This window comes from Aethalodelphis obliquidens, unplaced genomic scaffold (genome assembly GCF_003676395.1).
Source record: "Aethalodelphis obliquidens isolate GAN/ISIS:26980383/991018 unplaced genomic scaffold, ASM367639v1 scaffold26, whole genome shotgun sequence".
Classification (NCBI taxonomy): domain Eukaryota; kingdom Metazoa; phylum Chordata; class Mammalia; order Artiodactyla; family Delphinidae; genus Aethalodelphis; species Aethalodelphis obliquidens.
In genome coordinates, this window is record NW_020837970.1 from 23,508,362 (window position 1) to 23,529,551 (window position 21,190).

Here is a 21,190-nt window from a genome sequence, read left to right on the forward strand (position 1 = left end):
GGGCCTCTCACTGTTGAGGCCTCTCCCGTTGTGGAGCACAGGCTCTGGACGCGCAGGCTCAGCGGCCATGGCTCACGGGCCCAGCCTCTCCGCAGCATGTGGGATCTTCCCGGACCGGGGCACGAACCCATGTCCCCTGCATTGACAGGCGGACCCTCAACCACTGCGCCACCAGGGAAGCCCTGTTGTTTGCAGATTTTTGATGATGCCCATTCTAACTGTAGTTTTGATTTGCATTTCTCTAACAATTAGTGATGTTGAGCAGCTTTTCATGTGCTTCTTGGCCATCTGTATGTCTTCTTTGGAGAAATGTCTGTTTAGGTCTTCTGCCCATTTTTGGATTGGGTTGTTTGTTTCTTTAATATTGAGCTGCATGAGCTGTTTATATATTTTGAAGATTAATCCTTTGTCTGTTGATTAGTTTGCGAATATTTTCTCCCATTCTGAGGGTTGTCTTTTCGTCTTGTTCATGGTTTCCTTTGCTGTGCAACAGCTTTGAAATTTCATTAGGTCCTATTTGTTTATTTTTGTTCTTATTTCCATTACTCTAGGAGGTGGATCAAAAAAGATCTTGCTGTCATTTATGTCAAACAGTGTTCTTCCTATGTTTTCCTCTAATAGTTTCATAGTGTCCGGTCTTACATTTAGGTCTCGAATCCATTTTGAGTTTATTTTTGTGTATGGTGTTAGGGAGTGTTCTAATTTCATTATTTTACATGTAGCTGTCCAGTTTTCCCAGCACCACGTATTGAAGAGACTGTCTTTTCTCCACTGTATATCTTTGCCTCATTGTCATAGATTAGTTGACCATAGGCACGTGGGTTTATCGCTGGGCTTTCTATCTTGTTCCATTGATCTATGTTTCTGTTTTTTGTGCCAGTACCATATTGTCTTGATTACTGTAGCTTTGTAGTATAATCTGAAGTCAGGGAGACTGATTCCTCCAGCTCCGTTTTTTCCCTCAAGACTCCTTTTGCTATTCGGGATCTTTTGTGTCTCCGTACAAATTTTAAGATGATTTGTTCTAGTTTCGTAAAAAATGCCATTGGTAATTTGATAGGGATTGCACTGAATCTGTAGATTGCTTTGGGTAGTATAGTCATTTTCACAATATTGATTCTTCCAATCCAAGAACATGGTATATCTATCCATCTGTTGGTATCATCTTTAATGTTTTCCATCAGTGTCTTATAGTTTTCTGCATATAGGTCTTTTGTTTCCCTAGGTAGGTTTATTCCTAGGTATTTTATTCTTTTTGTTGCAATGGTAAACAGGAGTGTTTCCATAATTTCTATTTCAGATTTTTCATCATTAGTGTATAGGAATGCAAGAGATTTCTGTGCATTAATTTCGTATCCCACAACTTTACCAAATTCATTGATTAGCTCTAGTAGTTTTCTTGTGGCATTTTTAGGATTCTCTATGTATAGTATCATGTCATCTGCAAACAGTGACAGTTTTACTTCTTCTTCTCCAATTTGTATTCCTTTTATTTCTTTTCCTTCTCTGATTGCCATGGCTAGGACTTCCAAAATTATGTTGAATAATAGTGGTGAGAGTGGACATCCTTGTCTTGTTCCTGATCTTAGAGGAAATGCTTTCAGTTTTTCAGCATTGAGAATGATGTTTGCTGTGGGTTTGCCGTATATGGCCTTTCTTATGTTGAGGTAGCTTCCCTCTATGCCCACTTTCTGGAGAGTTTTTATCATAAACGGGTGTTGAATTTTGTCAAAAGCTTTTTCTGCATCTATTGAGATGATTATATGGTTTTTATTCTTCATTTTGTTAATGTGGTGTATCACATTGATTGATTTGCGTATACTGAAGAATCCTTGCATTCCTGGGATAAATCCCACTTGATCATGGTGTATGATCCTTTTAATGTGTTGTTGAATTCTGTTTGCCAGTATTTTGTTGAGGATTTTTGCATCTGTGTTCATCAGTGATATTGGTCTGTAATTTTTATCTTTGGTAGTATCTTTGTTTGGTTTTCGTATCAGAGTGATGGTGGCCTCAGAGAATGAGTTTGGGAGTGTTCCTTCCTCTGCAATTTTTTGGGAGAGTTTGAGAAGGATGGGTGTTAGCTCTTCTCTAAATGTTTGGTAGAATTCACCTGTGAAGCCATCTGGTCCTGGACTTTTCTTTGTTGGAAAATTTTTAATCACAGTTTCAATTTCATTACTTGTGATTGGTCTGTTCATATTTTCTGTTTCTTCGTGGTTCAATCTTGGAAGGTTATATCTTTCTAAGAATTTGTCCATTTCTTCCTGGTTGTCCATTTTATTGGCATAGAGTTGCTTGTAGTAGTCTCTTAGGATGCTTTGTATGTCTGCCATGTCTGTTGTAACTTCTTTTTCATTTTTAATTTTATTGATTTGAGTCCTCTCCCTCTTTTTCTTGTTGAGTCTGGCTAATGGTTTATCAATTTTGTTTATCTTCTCAAAGAACCAGCTTTTAGTTTTATTGACCTTTGCTATTGTTTTCTTTGTTTCTATTTCATTTATTTCTGCTCTGATCTTTATGATTTCTTTCCTTCTGCTAAATTTGGGTTTTGTTTGTTCTTCTTTCTCTAGTTCCTTTAGGTGTAAGGTTAGATTGTTTACTTGAGTTTTTTGTTTCTTGAGGTAGGCTTGTATAGCTATAAACTTCCCTCTTAGAACTGCTTTTCCTGCATCTCATAGGTTTTGGATCATTGTGTTTTCATTGTCATTTGTCTCTAGGTATTTTTTTATTTCCTCTTTGATTTCTTCAGTGATCTCTTGGTTATTTAGTAACATATTGTCTAGCCTCCAAGTGTTTGTCTTTTTTACATTTTTTTTCCCTGTAATTCATTTGTAATCTCATAGCATTGTGGTCAGAAAAGATGCTTGATATGAGTTCACTTTTCTTAAATTTACTGAGGCTTGATTTGTGACCCAAGATGTGATCTATCCTGGAGAATGTTCTGTGTGTGCTTGAGAAGAAAGTGTAATCTGCTGTTTTTGGATGGAATGTCCTATAAATATCAATTAAATCTATTTGGTCTATTGTGTCATTTAAAGCTTCTGTTTCCTTATTTATTTTCATTTTGGATGATCTGTCCATTGGTGTAAGTGAGGTGTTAAAGTCCCCCACTATTGTTTTACTGTTGATTTCCTCTTTTATAGCTGTTAGCAGTTGCCTTATGTATTGAGGTGCTCCTATGTTGGGTGCATATATCTTTGTAATTGTTATATCTTCTTCTTGGAGTGATCCCTTGATCATTATGTAGTGTCCTTCCTTGTCTCTTGTAACATTCTTTATTTTAAAGTCTATTTTATCTGATATGATTATAGCTACTCCAGCTTTCTTTTGACTTCCATTTGCATGGAATATCTTTCACCATCCCCTCACTTTCAGTCTGTACGTGTCCCTAGATCTGAAGTGGGTCTCTTGTAGAGAGCATATATATGGGTCTTGTTTTTGTATCCATTCAGCAAGCCTGTGTCTTTTGGTTGGAGCATTTAATCCATTCACATTTAAGGTAATTATTGATATGTATGTTCCTATGACCATTTTCTTAATTGTTTTGGGTTTGTTTTTGTAGGTTCTTTTCTTCTCTTTTGTTTCCCACTTAGAGAAGTTCCTTTAGCATTTGTTGTAGAGCTGGTTTGGTGGTGCTGAATTCTCTTAGCTTTTGCTTGTCTGTAAAGGTTTTGATTTCTCCATCGAATCTGAATGAGATCCTTGCCGGTAGAGTAATCTTGGTTGTAGGTTCTTCCCTTTCATCACTTTAAGTATATCATGCCACTCCCTTCTGGCTTGTAGAGTTTCTGCTGAGAAATCAGCTGTTAACCTTATGGGAGTTCCCTTGCATGTTATTTGTCATTTTTCCCTTGCTGCTTTCAGTAGTTTTTCTTTGTCTTTCATTTTTGCCAATTTGATTACTATGTGTCTCGGCGTGTTTCTCCTTGGGTTTATCCTGTATGGGACTTTCTGCACTTCCTGGACTTGGGTGGCTGTTTCCTTCCCCATGTTAGGGAAATTTTTGACTATGATCTCTTCAAATATTTTCTCGGGTCCTTTTTCTCTCTCTTCTCCTTCTGGGACCCCTATAATGTGAATGTTGGTGCATTTAACGTTGTCCCAGAGGCCTCTTAGTCTGTCTTCATTTCTTTTCATTCTTTTTTCTTCATTCTGTTGCGCAGCAGTGAATTCCACCATTCTGTCTTCCAGTTCACTTATCTGTTCTTCTGCCTCAGTTATTCTGCTATTGATTCCTTCTAGTGTAGTTTTCATTTCAGTTATTGTATTGTTCATCTCTGTTTGTTCTCTAATTCTTATAGGTCTTTGTTAAACATTTCTTGCATCTTCTCTATCTTTGCCTCCATTCTTTTTCCGAGGTCCTGGATCATCTTCACTATCATTATTCTGAATTCTTTTTCTGGAAGGTTGCCTATCTCCACTTCATTTAGTTGTTTTACTTGGGTTTTATCTTGTGCCTTCATCTGGTACATAGCCCTCTGCCTTTTCATCTTGTCTGTCTTTCTGTGAATGTGGTTTTCGTTCCACAGGCTGCAGGATTGTAATTCTTCTTGCTTCTGTTTTCTGCCCTCTGCTGGATGGGGCTATCTAAGAGGCTTGATGCGAGGGACTGGTGCTGGGTAGAGCTGACTGTTGCTCTGTTGGGCAGAGCTCAGTTAAACTTAATCTGCTTGACTGTTGATGGGTGGGGCTGGGTTCCCTCCCTGTTGGTTGTTTGGCCTGAGGCAACCCAACACTGGAGCCTACCTGGGCTTTTGGTGGGGCTAATGACAGACTCTGGGAGGGCTCACGCCAAGGAGTACTTCCCAGAACTTCTGCTGTCAGTGTCCTTGTCCCCACGGTGAGCCACAGCGCCCCCCGCCACCACTGCCTCTGCAGGAGACCCTCCAACACTAGCAGGTTGGTCTGGTTCAGTCTCCCCTGGGGTCATTGCTCCTTACCCTGCGTCCTGATGTGCACACTACTTTGTGTGTGCCCTCCAAGAGTGGAGTCTCTGTTTCCCCTAGTCCTGTCGAAGTCCTGCAGTCAATTCCCACTAGGCTTCAAGGTCTAATTCTCTAGGAATTCCTCCTCCTGTTGCCGGACCCCCAGGTTCGGAAGCCTGACGTGGGGCTCAGAACCTTCACTCCAGTGGGTGGGCTTCTGCAGTATAAGTGTTCTCCAATCTGTGAGTCACCCACCCAGCAGTTATGGGATTTGATTTTACTGTGATAGAGCTCCTCCTACCATCTCATTGTAGCTTCTCCTTTGTCTTTGGATGTGGGGTATCTTTTTTGGTGAGTTCCAGTGTCTTCTGTTGATGATTGTCCAGCAGCTAGTTGTGGTTCTGGTGTTCTTGCAAGAGGGAGTGAGAGCACGTCCTTCTACTCCAGCATCTTGGTTCCTCTCCAAGCTTCATTCTTTTACTCACCCAGCGAATGCTCCCTGCCCCTGCCTCACACTGCACACGTGCATCTGCCCACCAGCCACAGGAAGCTGCACCTTTCTCTCTCTTTCAAAGGTTCTTCCTCTGCCTATCTGAATCTGCCCATTGTGGCACCTACAAAACCTGCCTCTTTCTTAAGCCCATACAAACCTGACACCTTCCACATTTAACCTCTGTTATTAGACAAACATAATTTTAATTGGTATTTTACAGTATGTACTAGTTTGTTCTCCAGGTATTGACAGACTTCAATTTCGTAACTGTGCTTTATCTCTGGAGTTCTAATGTCTTAAAAAACCACTGAGCATTTTTCAACAAAACACTTCATATAGAATTAGTCTAATCAGATTTTAAAGCATTCTGTGTTTAGGTTTGTATGCCGTATTAGTACGAATCAATATGTTTTACTGTTCGTATTGGGACTAGAGAAGCTACGTTTTTGGTTGAATCCCACTTTCTATTCATGGGTTAAAAGAGAAGTGTTCTTTAACTACTCTAAAGATGGTCCGTGTTTTTATTTTTTAAATTTTTTTATTTTTTTAACATCTTTATTGGAGTATAATTGCTTTACAATGGTGTGTTAGTTTCTGCTTTATAACAAAGTGAATCAGCTGTACATGTACATATACATAAATCCCCATATCTCTTCCCTCTTGCGTCTCCCTCCCTCCCACCCTCCCTATGCCACCCTCTAGGTGGTCACAAAGCACTGAGCTGATCTCCCTGTGCTATGCGGCTGCTTCCCACTAGCTATCGATTTTATATTTGGTAGTGTATATATGTCCATGCCACTCTCTCATTTTGTCCCAGCTTACCCTTCCCCCTCCCCATGTCCTCAAGTCCATTCTCTAGTAGGTCTGCATCTTTATTCCTGTCCTGCCCCTAGGTTCTTCATAACCTTTTTTTTTTTTTAGATTCCATATATATGTGTTAGTATACGGTATTTGTTTTTCTCTTTCTGACTTACTTCGGTCTGTATGACAGATTCTAGGTCCATCCACCTCACTACAAATAACTCAATTTCATTTCTTTTTATGGCTGAGTAATTCCATTGTATATATGTGCCACATCTTCTTTATCCACTCATCTGTCGCTGGACACTTAGGTTGCTTCCATGTCCTGGCTATTGTAAATAGAGCTGAACATGAACACTGTGGTACGTGACTCTTTTTGAATTATAGTTTAAGCTACAGTAATCAAGAGAGTATGGTACTGGCACAAAAACAGAAATATAGATCAATGGAACAGGATAGAAAGCCCAGAGATAAACCCACACACATATGGTCACCTTATCTTTGATAAAGGAGGCAAGAATATACAATGGAGAAAAGACAGCCTCTTCAACAAGTGGTGCTGGGAAAACTGGACAGCTACATGTAAAAGAATGAAATTAGAACACTCCCTAACACCATTCACAAAAATAAACTCAAAATGGATTAAAGACCTAAATGGAAGGCCAGAAACTATAAAACTCTTAGAGGTCCGTGTTTTGTTTACTGCTTTTCCAAGAAAAGACAGCATTCATAAATGTGTTTCTTTCATGCAACTTGTAAATTGGTCCTTAAAGAACTGGGACAGGAGATAAATTAACTGGTTTGTAGAAATCTCCTGGTCCAAAGGCTCTTAAGGAGCTGAGCAGGGTGGTAAGAATTTTTGCTAAGCTAGAATTAAGAAAGTGGGCACAGATCTTAATCTTATGATTTGCATTTCATAGCTGTTTTCTTGCTGGCAATCTTGGGTGAACAGCTGGGGTACTTTAGGGATGTGTGCTTTTAACAATACTGAGAGACATAGTGAAAAGCTTCCATCGGATATGGAGAGGAGCAAATATCATAAGGAATTTCCTTGGAATCTGAAGCTGAAAATAAGATTTAGAGACTATCTTTCAATTCCTCTCTCCTAACTAAAACTTCAGTTTCTCTGAACCTCGGGTGAGAGTTTCTTTTCATTTCAACACACTAGAAAGACTTTTTACCTTCTAATGCCAGTTTCTCCTGCCATGTTTTTGTTCTTTGAAGTTCATTCTCTAGTAGAATCCTCAGAAAGTGTTCGTGGACACAGTGTACCCTAAGTTCTTACAAGTTCATAACTCACTGTAGCCTTTTTAGGTAATACTCTTAGGTCATTTGCTGATATAAAATCCTTCACTCATACTTTCCTTCCATGAAAACCTTAAAAATGCTGACTCATGTTCTGGTATGAAGTGTTGCTGTCAAAAACGATTGCCAGTCTAATTTTCTTTTTTTCTTGTAAAATCTGGTGACTTTGGGGAGAGTAAAGAGACTCTATTAATACACGTGCCAGGACCACAGATGTAAACCAGGACTGTCCTGGATGAATTGGGATGCATAGTCAGCTTGTTTACAAGGGCGTTGTTCTTTTTCTTGGGTAACCCAAAGATATTTTACCCTTTATCTTTAAAATCTAGTTGTTTTACTCTGTACCATATACATAATAAGCCTTCTTTTATTCCAGTAAATGTTTTGTGAATTAGAGTTTTTCAGATCTGTTCTATTGCTTTATCTCTCCAGGAACTCCATTTTCACCTATATTTGAACTGCTTTACCTATATTCTTTCCATATTATTTTCTCTCACATTCTTTTTCTTTGTCTCTTTTTGATTTAAAAGAATTTTTTTTCTCCTTTCTGTTTTTTATTTTCATCACAATACTTTCCATGGTGTGTGCTGCTTGTTACGTTTTAGTTTTTATTTCTAAAATGATTTTTTAAATTTCTTTCTTCCCGTTCTTTCCTAAGTTCTGTCAGTTCTTTATTCATCCTCCTATTGCTTACCCAAATTCTTAGCTTTTCTATTTCTAATTTATGCTGCTCTTTCAAAGTTTCTAAAGATTGTTCTTTCTATTACCTTAATTTGTAATGTCAGATTATCAGTTTCATCTGCTCTGAGGTTATATTTTTGCAGTGTGCACTTGTCTGCTTGTATGTTATTGTCATTCAATTACTTTTCATATTTTTCTTACAATATGTTAATATGAGGTTCAGTCTAATCCTTTTCTGTTGCTCTTGTTTAAATAGATGGCCTTTGTTGTACTTTTAGGACAGGTTCCCAGAGGGGATGGGAGTGGGTAAGGGTAAGGGTGGGTCTCTTGTGTCACCTGCTTGGGAGTTCCCTCCTCAAGTGGTTCCCTTGAAGCATTTAAATACTCCGTGTAGCCACCTCCACAGTCTGAGAGCTGCCACTTCTAGACACCTGCTTCTCTACTTTCTCAACCATCTTCTTTTTCTTACCCTCAGTTTCCCACGCTGTTCAATTTGAAGCCTACCCTATGCAGCTTTTTTCTGGGTGGGTCTCTGCCCTTCTGGAAGGCAGTTGGGGTGGGAGGTGTTTCTGAGATCGAGCCCAGCCCAGCCTCCTCTGCAGACCCTGGTGGCTCCCCATCGTTTTGTCCTCTCCCACAAACTGGCACCTGTGGTGCCCTCTCTGTTTCACCGTTCCCCTTGCTGAAGATGCAGTGCAGAGCGGGGTCCTCTTTTTTGAGGGGCAGATACCTCTTGGTGATTTCTGTCTGGGGCTCTCGGGACAGGAGAACTTCCCTTCCTCTTCCCTCAGCCACCTCCACAGCAGCTAACCCCACCCGAATCCCACGCAGGTCCCACTGGTGGTAGTGGTTCGACCCCACTCTCACACCTGAGGTTCTTAGAGTTCCACGTAACCTAACTTGGCTGACCATGTGGGCAGCGTTTTTCTTTTGCTATCTTGTTGCCCTGTTTTTCTGAGGAAATTTGGAAAGGTTAAAGAAACGGATGCCATCGTGATCTTTCTCATACCACTCACCACCCTCGCCCCACTTCAGCTCTTACTCTTTCCTTCTATTAAAGTGATACCTCAACTAATCATTTGCACCCACCCTGCCTTTTCTTTTTTTTAATCAGCTCACGTGGTTCAGCAACACACTGGCTGAGTGAGACCTTTCCCCCTCTGCTGACCCTTGCTGCCAGCCATCTCTTGGGCAGCCAGGGGGGTGAGAGCTTCATTTATCTTTTTGGTCATCCGTTCAGTCAGCTAGTACTTACCGAGCGCCCTCTCTGTGGCTGGGGCTCTGCCAGACCCTGGTACCCAGCGAGGTCTTCATCTTCGGTCTCCTGGTGGCAGAGCTAGGCCGCTGACGCTGTCAGCAAGCAGGCCTCCTGGTCTGGACAGACACAGCTGTGGGGGTCTGTAGGCAGCCGCCACAGTGACCAGGATCCCTGGAAAATAGCAGACATGTGCCCCAGCAACGAAGGTAAGCTGATCTCCAGTGTTTGGCCTTTTGGACACACAGACTTGAGGACTCAAGTTCCGACTGGTCAAGGCCCTGCCACAGACTCTGTGTGGGACCCTGAGCAAGCCAGTCCTGCCCTCTGACCTTCAGTTTCCTCGTCGGTAAAATGAGGGGATCAGACTAAAGCAGGGATCATGAAGCTTTCCTGTGAAGGGCCAGGTAGTTAAGTATTTTAGGCTTTGTGGGCCTTAGAGTCTCTGTCGCAGCTACTCAGTCCTGCCCTTGTAGCTTAAAAGTAGCTGCAGACAATAGACCACAAATGGGTATGGCTGTGTGCTCCAATAAAAATTTATGTACAGAAATAGGGGGCAGGCCAGTGGACTAGTCCCTGGGCTCTGAAGGTCCATTTTGTTGATCCAGATGCCTAAGGAAAGTTGTTCTGGAGGCCTCTGCCTTCCCAGGGGTCCTCTCAGCCCTCTGCGTAATGTAGGCCAGCCTCCCAGGACTCCTTGGTGCCCAACATGGTCAAGTCCACTTGGGGCTGTGTGGGTCCCCACCCCCTCCCCACTTCTCATACCCCTCCTTTCCTCCTGGAGCTGGGAATCCTCTTCTTGTGGGGAATTGAGGGCCCAGTAGGATAAAGTGGGGCTAAGAACATATAAACACAGCAGGGCACCTTTGGGACAACCCAGCTGGCTGGAGTGAAGGCGGGTAGTGGATTTGACATCAAGCCTTCACATGTAACGACTGTCCTGCTCGACAGACGCACGTGACGGTGGGAGGGCCGGAGACCAGCAAGGAGACACACCCCAGACACACCCCCTCCTGTCTTCACACAGTGCTATCCAGTAACAACCAGACAGGATATCCCTAAATGTATAGGTTTGTCTTTTTTTTTTTTTTTTTTCCAGCTCTTCAGGCAAATGGGTGTAGTGGTTGCTCCCTTTAGAAGGAGATACATGCCTTCAAATGCAGAACTCTAAGAAATCAACAGGGCTGACCCACGGAAATGTCAAGAGCTTTCACTGGGCGAGGCCATTGTCATGAGGACTGGCTGGCTTCATGCTCAGATGTGAGACTGGACGGGGTGTTGAGCTGGTCGTCAGCAAATCTTCCACTGCACAAACCAGCTGATAAATGCCAACAAGCCAATTCTAGGAATAATGTATGTCTCTGCATAGAAAGGACGCACATAGCTAAACAGAAGGGAGAAGGAACATGGGGAAGGATAGGGACACAGAAGGCAGAGGGACCTGTCATGCTGGGTCTGAAAGACAAGGAATCAGAAAACATGGTTATTCATTCTAAAACAGTGCAGGGAGGAATGGGGAGTTTGGTAAACGGTAGAACCAGGGTCCAGAGATAGGGCCTGGTAATAGACCCATCTAACAGGCTCAGTTTAATGGCAGTGGGCTCCTGCGGTGGTCTCTGCAGCCCCTTCCAGGTCCACGGTCTGGTTTGACATCCGTGTGTGTACACACATTGGGCTCCCAATGCAGACAGAATGAGGAGGCATTACCAGGGCCAAACCATAGAGACAGCGAGTGGCAAATATCCCCAGGGTCACCTAAACACCTGCCTCTGATGACCACTTTCATTCATTTCTTTTATTTCTTCAATTAAAGGAGAAAAAAAATCTCTGGCATTTGGGAGTGTCTCCATAAATATCAAGCTGGGAGTTGTATGGTGTGGAATGAACCCATGACGTGCCCCAGGGCGGGGGGTGATGAGTGTGTCAGATCGTTGGGGGTTGGGGGGTCCTGGGCCTCAGTATCCCCATTGGTAAATGGGATGGTGAACTGCAAGACCTTTTACAGCACTTTGGGCTCTCATATTCTGCAGTTTTACAAATCGTTACTTGCCGTTTACCTGCTGGCAGCGTGAGAAGCTGGGCTAGCTGACCACATGGTAATGACCTGTGTGCCGCACACCTCCTCTTTGTCTCCGCAGTGCTGTTGGGGATTTCCAGGTGGACGACAAGACCAAAGCTTTACTCAAGTACACAGGGGAAGTGACTTGGATCCCCCCGGCCATCTTTAAGAGCTCGTGCAAAATCGATGTGACCTACTTCCCATTCGATTACCAGAACTGCACCATGAAGTTTGGTTCCTGGTCCTACGACAAGGCAAAAATCGACCTGGTCCTGATCGGCTCCTCCATGAACCTCAGGGACTACTGGGAGAGTGGTGAGTGGGCCATCATCAAAGCCCCAGGCTACAAACATGACATCAAGTACAACTGCTGCGAGGAGATCTACACGGACATCACGTACTCGCTGTACATCCGGCGCCTGCCCCTGTTCTACACCATCAACCTCATCATCCCCTGCCTGCTCATCTCCTTCCTGACTGTGCTTGTCTTCTACCTGCCCTCCGACTGCGGCGAGAAGGTGACCCTCTGCATCTCGGTCCTCCTCTCCTTGACTGTGTTTCTGCTGGTGATCACTGAGACCATCCCGTCCACCTCTCTGGTGATTCCCCTGATCGGCGAGTACCTCCTGTTCACCATGATTTTTGTAACCTTGTCCATCGTCATCACCGTCTTCGTGCTCAACGTGCACTACAGGACCCCCACCACACACACGATGCCCATGTGGGTGAAGACCATATTCTTGAACTTTCTTCCCAGGGTCATGTTCATGACCAGACCGGCAAGCAGTGAGGGTAACACTCAGAGGCCAAGACCCTTCAATAGCGCTGAGCTCTCAAACCTGAATTGCTTCAGCCACATAGAGTCCAAGAGCTGCAAAGAAGGCTACCCCTGCCAGGACGAGCTATGTAACCACTGCCACCACCGCAGGGTAAAAATCCTGAATTTCAGTGCCAATCTCACGAGAAGCTCCAGTTCTGAATCCGTCAATGCCGTGCTGTCCCTCTCTGCTCTGTCACCAGAAATCAAAGAAGCTATCCAAAGTGTCAAGTATATTGCTGAAAATATGAAAGCACAGAATGAAGCCAAAGAGGTAAGGATATGTCTGTTATTACATTGGTCATTCATTCATTCAACAAACATTGTATTGGTTCCTTGTGGGCAAGGAATTAGACTGGCATCAGTGGCTTGTGTTCAGACCAGCTCCTCATTTACCAGTTATTTATCCTTGGATACACCGCCTCACCTCTGTGAGTCTGTCTTTTCATCTGCAAAATGGGACGATAAAGGTTGTGAGTATGTGGTGCCCTGCATTTAGCTGCTGGGCTGCCAGCAGTTTGGGCCATTGGAACACCTGATGCTGAGTGAGTGGATTAGGAGGTAGGCTGGAAGAGGGCATGAGGCCAGATGATCTCCAATTAGTACTGATCAGCTGAGCTGACATTTTAAACTTTACTCGTTGTGTCTCCCTACTCCCCTTTAAGAGTAATTTACATAAAGTACATACGTCTTAAGTCTACATGTCAGTGCATTTTTACATTATGTGTACACCCACATAACCATGATCTAGGTAAAGGTATAGAACATTTCCAGTGCCCCAGACGGTTCCCTTGTGCCCCTCCCCAGTCAGTAACCCCCTCCCTCCCTCCTCAGTAACCACTGATCCCGACGTCTTTTATGTTAATTAATTTTACCTATTCTTGAACTTCATATACGTGGAATCGCATAGCATAAACTTTCATATCAGACTTCTTTCATTCAGCAAAGTGTACAAAGATGTCTGAGGTTTATCCTTGTGGTTTGTTATTGGTGTGTAAGATTCTACAGTATGACGACACCGCCTTCTGTTTATTCATTCTACAGTTGTTGGACATTTGGTTATTTCCGGTTTGGGGCGATATGAATTAAGCTGCTATAAATTTATACATATCTTTTGGTGAATATATACACTCGTTTCTCCTGGCTACATTCCTAGGGGTGGAATTGCTGGATCACTGGAGAGGTGTACTTTTCACTTCAGTGGACACTGTCAGGTTTCCAAAGGGTTTGAGCCGATTGACATGCCCCCTGGCAATGTTTGAGAGTTCCAGCTGCTGCCCATCCTCGCCAAACGGGGGTGAAGTGGCCTTTCTTGTCCCTGTGGACTAATGATTAGGGCTCTTTTTCATATGCTTATTGGCCACTTGGATATCTTCTTTTGTGAACTATCTATTCACACTCTTGCCCATCTTTTTTTAATTGGGTGAACTTGTATTTCCTTCAAAAATCTTATGCTAGAACTAGTGATAGGTATTAGTAATGGGGAAGCTTTACACTTATGTGTTTGGCTGTTCCCACACTGTTTACCCCCAAGGTTACCAGAATCATGTTCAATAATTTTTTAAGAAGCTCTGCTTTAAAATTAACTGGTTCTGTTTTTAAGTTGATTATTAGCAAAGAGTTAATTACCAGATAATTTCAGCTCCTGATGCACTGTAGGTAATTAATGTTGGTAGGAAATGTCTGGAGCCTCTTTTATTCAGCTGTGAACGGCATATTAAAGTAGATGAGACAGGAGGGAGATAGCAACAGGGGCCCCGTGTCCTCACCCCACCCATCTGAGCAACTCTGAGCCCACTTGTGACTGTAACAATGCAAAACCTCCCACTGATACCAGAAATTTAGCCAAAAAGTCAGGCCCTCCTTTAAATTCAATTGAAGTAGTTGGTTGGTTGGTTTTTTTTTTTCAAGTCTTCATTGAATTTTTTACAACATTGCTTCTGTTTTATGTTTTGGTTTTTTGGCCCTGTGGCACGTGGGATCTTAGCTCCGGGACCAGGGGTCGAACCCACACCCCCTGCATTGGAAGTCGAAGTCTTAACCACTGGACCACCAGGAAGTCCCTGAAGCAGTTGTTGGACATTAAGTACATGATTAGAGAATCTCATTTGTCTAACACTACTCACTTTTGCAGATATTCTCTACCCTTTCTTTTTAAAATAATCACTTCTTTTGAGTGATAATTTACTAAAGATTGAGATCTAAGTACCCATCGTCTTTGTCAGGCTATTAGAAACTATCTTTATTCCAAAAATTATTTACTAGGAACCATACAAGGTGTTAAGAGTTTTCACGAGGGTTTTAGTTAGCGTTAGAGTTTCCACAAGACGTGTGATGGAGGCAGACAGTAAAAAAAAAAAAATGTTACTGAAAGGGAAGTCACAGCTGAAATGCCAGGAAGGTAAATTAGTGAAATAGCCTGAACGTGGCCAGCTAGAGGCACATGGTTCATCTCAAGGGGCAGCCACTGCTCACTTCTGGTCATCTGTTACCACAGATGAATGTGGTCCCATTGTTTTTCCAGAGAAAGCAGAAATCTGGACCACCGTCCAGTGGATTGCAACCTGTTTATGAAAGGGTGGCAAGTGTTAGAATAAAGATGCCTACTCAGTGCTCTGAGGAGAGTTGGGCTGTCTGAAGGATGCCTTCTTTGTCTCTTACTGTGTGACGGACATGCTGCTGTTTACATAGAGTTTTCTAGAGGTATTTTAATTTCCTAATTCCCTGGCTCCAACTTGGTTGGTTTTAACTGTCCTGGGCTCCTAGGCACTTGGAATGAACAGGCTTGGTTCTCCCAGAGCCATCTCCTGAGGGTGCTGAGAGCCTGTGAATGACTGTCCCTGGACACGCCAGATCCCAAAGGGACAGGAGTGTCATCGTGTCACCTGCCTTGGCTGTTCTCTTTTCAAGTTGTTTGTGTTGGTCACCCCTACTTGCTCACACTTGTGAGGTGTTTAATACTCTAAATTCAGAGTTAGGGCTAGGATTGGGTTACAAGTTAGAAAACTAGTTAGGGAGCTTGTGGTCTCATGTTAATACTCTCCGTTTTGTGGTTTTGACGGCTGATCGTTTGAAGTTGGTTCCACTGTATGAGTTGTTCTTGAGGTCTTGGAGGTGTGCATAGATCAGAGCCACGATCTTTTGAGCTAATAACCCTGATACAACTTGTTTTGTTTGGTTCAGATACAGATAGAGAGATATATCTGTATATCTATATGTATGTATATCTGTTAGTTCATTCATTCCAACTAGAGTCAGACTTCTGATCAATGATTTATTTACATGTGTTGTAATTACTGTTTTCTAGGGTTAAATTTTGGCCATCTTATTTCACGTTTTCCATTTACTTTTTTTTGCCTCAGTTCTTGCTGTTTACTAGAAAGTTGGAATATTTTTTGCTGGTTGAAAGTCATGTGCTTTATTTTTATTCTTCTACTAGCTCTTCCTAACTGATTTAAACCCATGCTCAAGTTCCGTTTTCCATATCAATTGGTCTCTTACATTTTTAAGTATCTGTGTTTTGCCCCCACCCAACTGTCCTTCCCCTCTGATCTTCCTCACTGCTTTGGCTACCTGGGTGTTACTAGAGCTTTAGTTTTGGTTTCTCATGAATATATGTTTTGGTTTTTGACCTTCCTTTTTTTATTTAGTCTACAGTCACCCCTCACATCTACTTATGGTGTCCTCCTGGATTTATCTCTTTGTGTTGGCATGCCTTCTCAAGATTGTTTATGGGTAAACCTTTTGGGGCCTGTAAGCTTAAAAATGTATTGTGGGGCTTCCCTGGTGGCGCAGTGGTTAAGAATCTGCCTGACAATGCAGGGGACACGGGTTCGAGCCCTCATGCAGGAAGATCCCACACGCTGCAGAGCAACTAAGCCCGTGTGCCACAACTACTGAGCCCACGCGCCTAGAGCCCGTGCTCCACAACAAGAGAAGCCACCGCAATGAGAAGCCCACGCACCACAACGAAGAGTAGACCCTACTCACCGCAATAAGGGAAAACCCGCACACAGCAACGAAGATCCAACACAGACAAAAATAAATAATTTTTTTTTAAACTGTTGTGCCCTCACTTTTTTTTTTTTTTTTTTTTGCAGTATGCAGGCCTCTCACTGTTGTGGCCTCTCCCGTTGCGGAGCACAGGCTCCGGACGCACAGGCTCAGCGGCCATGGCTCACGGGCCCAGCTGCTCCGCAGCACGTGGGATCTTCCCGGACCGGGGCACGAACCCGTGTCCCCTGCATCGGCAGACAGACTCTCAACCACTGCGCCACCAGGGAACCCCATGTGCCCTCACTTTTAAGTGCGAGTTTAGCTGGATACGAAATTCTAGGGTTGAAGTTCTTTTCCTTAAATACTTAAATAACACTCCATGGCCTTTTTGCCTCAGTGTCGTTTCTGAAAAAGTTTTAAGTTAATCTGAATGTTGTTCCTTTGCAAGCAATCTATTCTATCTAGAAGCTATTAGAATTTTCTGTTTGTAGAGAAATCGAATGACACCAAACACAACGTGTTGGTGTGGGTCTCTCCTAGTCTGTTTGGTATTCCTGTGAGCCATTTAATTCCAAGGTTTTTCATCTCACTTTAACTCTGGGGAAGTCAATGTTATTTCTGTAAAGATCTCCCGTTCACCCTTCTTTTCTCTTTCCCTGAACTGTTGTTGTACAGATGGGATACCTCTGCTCCCAGCTTCTCCATCTCCTAGCTTTTCTTTTACATCGCTGCCCCAGGAGAGGTCCTTACTCTCCTCCCTGTTTCTTTCCGGGGCTGTATTTACCCTTGCCAGTCACCCCAGCTCTTGAGTTCTTTATCGCGACTTGTCTGTTGTTCACACTTGTATTTCTACTTGATTCTTCTATAACACTGCTTGTTCCTAACTTCGTGTTTCCAATATTCTCTCCTATCCAGTGACTATCTGGATAGTCTCAAAAGACTGTCTTGTTTAGTTTAAATCCTTAACCTATCTGTTCCATGAATTTTCTTTCAAATACCTAAGTTTGTGTATTGGGGGCCTGTAAACTCACCTTTTCTGGGGGTGTCAGCCATCCTTACTGAACTGTGTTTGAGGGGCCCAAACCCATGCTTCCCAAGGCAGAGGACCCAAATGGCCACAAACTGGGCCAGATGCCCCTTCAGGGGCGTTTCCTCCCCTCCAGCTGACCTTGTCCGTGAGGAGCTCCCCCACGTCCCTTTCACTCAACTGCAGTTGTTCATCTTTGACGTGGGGAGCGAGGAGGGAAGCCTCAGGCCCCACCAATCAGTGGGCACCTCTGCTCTGCTCTTCCCCTCAGCCAGGCCCTACTTTGCTGACAAGTGGCCCTGCCTGCATCTCTGGGCTGGGAGTGGCAGGCTGGAAAGAGGCACAGGGTTGGGGGAGAGAAGAGCACAACCAAGCCTTCCCCAGTCCTTCCCTCCACCGAGACCCTTCTCTTCCAACCGCATGCTCACACTCAGCAGTCCGCACCTGCCCAGGTTTCTGAGAGTCTTTAAGGCACGGTCTCCCCTTGTTTCTGGGACATCTCCAGGGTTGGGCTGGGAAACAGAGCCAAGTGCTTGGGCTAGTTCACCATTCTGCCCAACACTCATCTACCTGTTCCTGCATCATTAGTGCCAAAGTTTCCAGAGAATGACCAGTGTCCTTGTGCCTTAAAGACTCAGAGTTAGACATAAAATTAAGTTTCACCCAGCTCTATTTGCAGCACTGTTTGTATTCATGTGTAAAACCCAAGTCCCCTCTTTCTTCACCAGGCTAAACCATGTGAAGTGCTCTCAGAGGGAGATATATACTTGGTTAATGGTCATTTTTAAAATCAGCATTAATATCAGTAGGTATTATTCATTAAGGACCCTGTGCCAGGCACATATTTCATTTACTCCTCATAACAACTCTCTGAATTAGGTACTGTTCTTATCCCCGATTCACCAAGGAGGAAATTGAGGCTGAGAGAGGTCACATAATTTACCCAGATTCTCGTGCCTAGAAAGGAGCAGAGCTGGGATTATAACAAGTCTTGGTTTTCCCACCCCGCTGCCTCCTAGGCCCTAGGAGGTTTAGCCAGTAGGGGGTTGGCAGGAATCACAGCGTCTATTGTATATTGGAATCTTTTACACCCAAAGTCTTAGGAATTCAAATAAGTAACCGGTGGCAAATAGGGCATTATAGCTCTAATCCACTGACTTCTCAATGTCATCAGAGGGACATGTTCACTCACGCTCATAATGGTGAAATAAAATCCTTGTCTCCCAGCCCCATTTCAGTGCACTTAATTAAATTACTAAATCACATGCTGCCTCTCTATTATGTGATTATTTCTTCAAAATCAGTTGATTTATGGGTTCTCTTTTTCTCAGTCCAATTATGGTTTCCCTTCTGAGTTGTCTAGTATAATTAATGTGCAGTTCTCCTTCCTATTTCAAGCCTAAATTGAAGCTGTCTTATATACAATTAGTCTTGCTCTTTCTTCCATCTTTACTTTATGGTCAGCATTTATTTCTGATTTTGAACCTGTTCTGTAACTGTACGGAATTCCATGATACTTTGGCCTTCTAATTGAAGATGATACTTGGCTAGTTGGGCATTGTGGAGAGAGGGCGGTGGGAGAGGAAGAGTGATGATGGGCTTACCCTGATGTGCTTATTTCATTTTTGAAACAGACGTTACAAGGAAATTAGTATCTAAAACTGGATAAGAGCTAGTACTTTGAATTATGTTGGACTGTATTAGCTATTCTAACCAAGGCCCAGAATCCTCCTGCAGAGGTGTAAATCAAATAACTGGTTTTAACTAACTTTATAAATTGGAATTCAATTTTTAGGGGAAAAAAGGGTTATGTAGATGTTAAGAAATTTGATTTAAAACAGATTTAATATGACAGATATTTTATTCCTGTTTCTCTAGTGCATAAAGAGAAACGTGAGAATGGTAGACTTCCTCAGACTACATCCATTAGAAAAAAGAGGTTTCTTGCATATTGGCAAGCAGAATGGCTTCTTCTACTGAAACCCATTTATTAGATATTCAATATTGAAAATGTGTCCACCTTGCCTTTTCCTTCCTGCTTTATTTTTTCCTCTTTCATGATGTTTGTTTTTGTCTTTCAGATTCAAGACGATTGGAAGTATGTTGCCATGGTGATTGATCGTATATTTCTGTGGGTTTTCATTCTGGTGTGCATTTTAGGGACAGCAGGATTGTTTCTGCAACCTTTGATGGCCAGGGATGATGCATAAGCACTAAACTGTGTGTTACTTATGAGGTTACTTATGTGTATTGGGGGAGAGGCGGCTCACTGTTTTTTTAATTTTATTTTTTGTTGTGGTAAAATTCACTTAGCATAAAATGTACCATCTTAACCATGTTTAAGGGCACAGTTCAGTGGTATTAAATATATTCAGGGCTTCCCTGGTGGCGCCGTGGTTGACAGTCCGCCTGCCGATGCAGGGGACACGGGTTCGTGCCCCGGTCCAGGAGGATCCCACATGCTGCGGAGCGGCTGGGCCCGTGAGCCATGGCCGCTGAGCCTGCGCGTCCAGAGCCTTGTGCTCCGCAACGGGAGAGCCCACAACAGTGAGAGGGCCGCGTACCGCAAAAAAAAAAAAAAAAAAATATATATATATATATATATATATTCACATTGTTGTGTAACCATCACCATCCATCCCCATAACTCTTCATCTTGTAAAACTATAGACCAGTTAAACAATAATTCCCCATTCTCCCCTCCCACCAGCAACCATCATTACACTTTATCTTTATGACTTTGACTACTCTAAGTACCTCATATAAGTGGAATCATACAGTATTTGTCTTTTTGTGACTGGCTTATTTCACTTCACAGAATGTCCCTAAGGTTCATCCATGTTGTAGCATATTGCAGAATTTCCTTACTTTTTAAGGCTGAATAATAGTCAATTTTAAGTATATACATTTTGCTTATCCATTTATCTGTTGATGGACACTTGGGTTGCTCCCATGTTTTAGCTGTTGTGGATAATGCTGCTATGAACATGGGTGTACTCTCTCCGATACCTTGCTTTCAGTTCCTTTGGGGATATACCCAGAAGTGGAATTGCTCAATCATATGGCAATTCTATTCTTAATTTTTTGAGGAACTGCCATACTGTTTTCCACCATGGCGATACCATTCTATATTGCCACCAACAATGTACAAGGATGGATTCTCCCCAGTTTCTCCACATCCTCATCATACTTTTTTTTTTTTTCGGTACGCAGGCCTCTCATTGTCGTGGCGTCTCCCGTTGCAGAGCACAGGCTCCAGATGCGCAGGCTCAGCAGCCAGGGCTCACGGGCCCAGCCGCTCCACGGCATGTGGGATCTTCCCGGACCGGGGCATGAACCCGGGTCCCCTGCATTGGCAGGCGGACTCTCAACCACTGCACCACCAGGGAAGCCCTGTTTTGTTTTTCTGATAATAGCAAACCTATTGATTGTGAGTCAGTATCTCATTGTAGTTTTGATTTCATTTCTCTAATGATTAGTGATTTTGAGCATTTTTTCACATGCTTATTGGCCATTTGTGGCCATTTCTTCTTTGGAGAAATGTCTATTCAAGATCTTTGTCCAGTTTTGGATTGCGCTTTTTATTGTTTTAGGAGGTCGCTGTGTATTCTAGATATTAATCCTTTATCAGATATATGATTTGCAAATATTTTCTCCCATTCTGTGGGTTGCCTTTTTACTGTCAATAGTGTCTTTTGATGCACAAAATTTTTTAATTTTCATGAAGTCCAATCTGTCTGCTTTTTCTTTCATTACCTGTGCTTTTTGTGTCATATCCAAGAAATCATTGCCAAATCCAATGTCATAAAGCATTTGTCCTGTTTTCTT

The 21,190-nt window shown here is 42.9% G+C and overlaps 1 protein-coding gene across 1 annotated transcript in view; it reads left to right on the forward strand.

The window, feature by feature from the left end:
- CHRNA3 (cholinergic receptor nicotinic alpha 3 subunit) overlaps nucleotides 1-19,629 on the forward strand; it is a 24,786-nt gene extending 5,157 nt beyond the window's left edge. Inside the window, exons 5-6 of the mRNA XM_027123721.1 lie at nucleotides 11,602-12,613; nucleotides 19,444-19,629. Of these exons, the coding sequence (XP_026979522.1) occupies nucleotides 11,602-12,613; nucleotides 19,444-19,572 (1,141 nt within the window). The 3' untranslated portion in view covers nucleotides 19,573-19,629. The remainder of the gene's footprint in view (nucleotides 1-11,601; nucleotides 12,614-19,443) is intronic.
- The last annotated feature ends 1,561 nt before the right edge of the window (nucleotides 19,630-21,190 follow it).